The sequence below is a fragment of the Aplysia californica genome, unplaced genomic scaffold, assembly GCF_000002075.1.
Source record: "Aplysia californica isolate F4 #8 unplaced genomic scaffold, AplCal3.0 scaffold00051, whole genome shotgun sequence".
Taxonomy (NCBI): Eukaryota; Metazoa; Mollusca; class Gastropoda; order Aplysiida; family Aplysiidae; genus Aplysia; species Aplysia californica.
Genome location: NW_004797321.1, coordinates 1,940,908 through 1,943,747, shown reverse-complemented (window position 1 = coordinate 1,943,747; position 2,840 = coordinate 1,940,908). Strand labels below are relative to the sequence as shown.

Genomic DNA, 2,840 nt, shown 5'->3' with positions numbered 1-2,840 from the left:
CATGATTTCTTTAACGCTGTTATCAAGATGAGGTTATTGAGGGTTAAGGTGTGTGTGTGGGGGGGGGGGGGTATTTTTTATACAAAAATAAAATCACCAAAAATTTCGCGCAAGCTATTCGAGCAGCACGAATAATGACTTCACATTTCGAAGCGTCGACGAAGCTTCGTGTCCTCCCAATCTCACTGTGCGAGCATACAGAAGGAGCCATCAGCCCATCAAGTCTGGTCTCTGGTCTCGTGTGTGTGTCGGGGACTGGCGTGTCGTATCACCTGACGAGACCTTGGTCATGTCCCGCGCGGCGCTGGTAGACCTGTATATAGCCAGCTTACCTGGGGGTTTGCTTCATTTCACTCAGTTCACAGGCAGACGAAGAGTCCCCACCTCTCTCTCTCTCTCGCTCGTTCACTCGCTTGCTGTCTCATCCCCGGTTGTGATTCACGACAACGACAGAGCCCAATCTAGTCCGTGCGGAGGATTAACCAGAGAGGAAACTCCTGCTGTTTATTGTCGTGTGTCGCTCTTTATCTGTAGGTGGAGTCGCACAAAACTTCGCAACAACTTGACATCGATCTCATTTCTCATCATCGCGCGAGTGAGATAGACGTGTTTACTTCGCTAGGAGTTAACAGGAGAAGCTTTGTATCCTGGAGATCGGGTAATGTCCTCGCCAAGGACAGGCGCCTGAACTCTTGAGTCAACGCAACAAAGCGGATTTCCCCTCTCGCGACCTTTTTTGTGTTTGTTATCGCCCTGAAGAATAAGTACGCGCTGCGTCCGGTTTTCAAGTATTCTTTGTGAGTGACTCGAGTTGAGTTGAACAGTAAAATCTAGGACAAGTTTGTTTATGTTTGACCTACATTCGATGCTATATCTTCGTGACGGCTCAGCAGATTGACTCAGTTACCCGTCGAGATTCTGAAGGGAAAAGACTTGTGAAGAAAAGCAGATTCCGTCTTTGTGTTTCTGACTGGGACATTTTCTTCTGACGACTTACTTTGCCTTACTCCAACTGTGTGGCTTCTCTCACAATCACAACTGAGATAAAGCCTCCATGAACTGGCAATCGTAACAAACACTTGAGCTTGGAAGACTTTGGTCTCCCTATCGCTACTGTTACAGTTCTCCACTCGTCTGCTCCGACTCCCAGACCCGATGAGGCCCGTGTGTTCGGAGATGGACGTGATACTGACCACACAGATGTCCGACCTGCTGTGCTCGCGTCTGCCCCGTGTGCTCACAACCTGTCTCGTCGTCCCAGAAGACACAAAAACACACCGCGCCATGCCAGGCGAGTGTACTCACGCGCACAACGACTTTACCCTCACAAATCAGACAAGCCACACCCTGTTGGCGAAATGTGCTCACAACGACTTTATTCACACAAAAAACTCGTGCGCTTCTTTCCTCAAAGAAAACAATAATAGATCTAATATTATGTTCTCCGAGCCCCACAGCAAGAGAACCAAACTGAACAGCTTGAGACAATCTCGTAGACAGGACTGTGCGGACGTCGCCAAAGCCTTCGTGTATTCCACAGACATGGCGTCCGCCTCCGAAGACTCACGTCTCGCCGGGACGTGCTCAGAGATCAAGTCCGGCAATCTAGTCATGATCAGCTCCCCGCTCCACCCAACCTGGACTCAACGCACCCGCTCCAGAAGCTGTCCTCGCTCTGATGACGTCAGCACCCGCCACCCACTCCGGTGCCCGGTCATTGTACAGGTGCACAAGAAGAGGTACGAACATTACGCCGTGGTGAGGAAGACGAAGAACAGGCAGACCGAACAGCCGCTGTACCTGAACCTGAGCAAAAGCTCGGCCTGTCTCTCCGACTCCCGCCCCTGTCAGTTCACAGTCTATCTCAACAGCGCCGAGGGGAAATCCTTCACGTTCGAAGCGAGCAACCCAGAGGCGGCCAAAGACTGGGTGCGTGCGCTCACCCCAGCGGTACCGGGAGTGACATCAGAGCTAGTCAGAACCCCACGACTCAGGAAACCGTTAGAAAACGTCAACTCTGTCATCATGGAAGAGGAGGAAGGACAGACGATGGACTCATCCCCTTGTCCCTCCCCTCATCACTTCATCTCCCCTTCCCTGGAGAAAACATCGAAGCTGAACTCCTCTGAACTGGCTCCCATCTGGTCGACCAACTGTCTCGGCTCCAAAAGCCCCATCTCAAACGCTGCCAGCAGAAGAGCGTCAAGAAATTCCGGGAAAACGTCAAGACTTTGTACGGGGAATGAGCTAGAGGTGGGAAGAAGAACGGAGAACTCGACTCACTGTTTCACACTCACCATCAGCGCAGGGAGATCTCATGACGGGTTTGAACCCATAGCGAGAGCTTCCTCCATGCCAGTCCTCTTTGAGGAGGGAGAGGAGGAGGAGGAGGAGGAGGTGAATGCTATGGAGGAGGAGGAGGTTTTTGAAGAATAGACTTCTCTGTTTCAGTTTTGACTCTACTCAGGTTAATTATTTATTTGAACATCAATGTGATATTGTTAATGGTTGTGTGAATGATATTATACATTATACATGTTGGTTTGTTAAGCAAAAGCAGACGGATCGAAGTTTGGACAAACAGACTGACAGACAGACAGACAGACAGACAGACAAACAAACAAACAAGAAGAGATAAAGAGAATGGGAGAGAGAAAGGGAGATCTGAATAAGTGAAATTATGTGAATCACCTGACAGATTGGTTATGTATTTTCAGTTCTTTGTCGTTTCTAACCATCTTCCCCCCCCTCTCTCTCTCTCTCTCTCTCTCTCTCTCTCTCTCTCTCTTTCTCTCTCTCTCTCTCTCTCTCTCTCTCTCTCTCTCTCTCTCTCTCTCTCT

General features: G+C 49.8%; 1 protein-coding gene across 1 annotated transcript; it reads left to right on the top strand.

The window, feature by feature from the left end:
* The first annotated feature begins 264 nt into the window (after window positions 1-264).
* LOC118477253 lies at window positions 265-2,633 on the top strand. The gene has a single exon (XM_035968327.1). The coding sequence runs from the start codon at window positions 1,156-1,158 to the stop codon at window positions 2,434-2,436; it is 1,281 nt and encodes a 426-aa protein (XP_035824220.1). The 5' UTR covers window positions 265-1,155; the 3' UTR covers window positions 2,437-2,633.
* Window positions 2,634-2,840: the final 207 nt, after the last annotated feature.

What these genes read in the sequence shown, in the direction of transcription:
- LOC118477253 (XM_035968327.1), top strand. Translation starts at nt 1,156, where the DNA reads ATGAGGCCCGTGTGTTCGGAGATGGACGTGATACTGACCACACAGATG.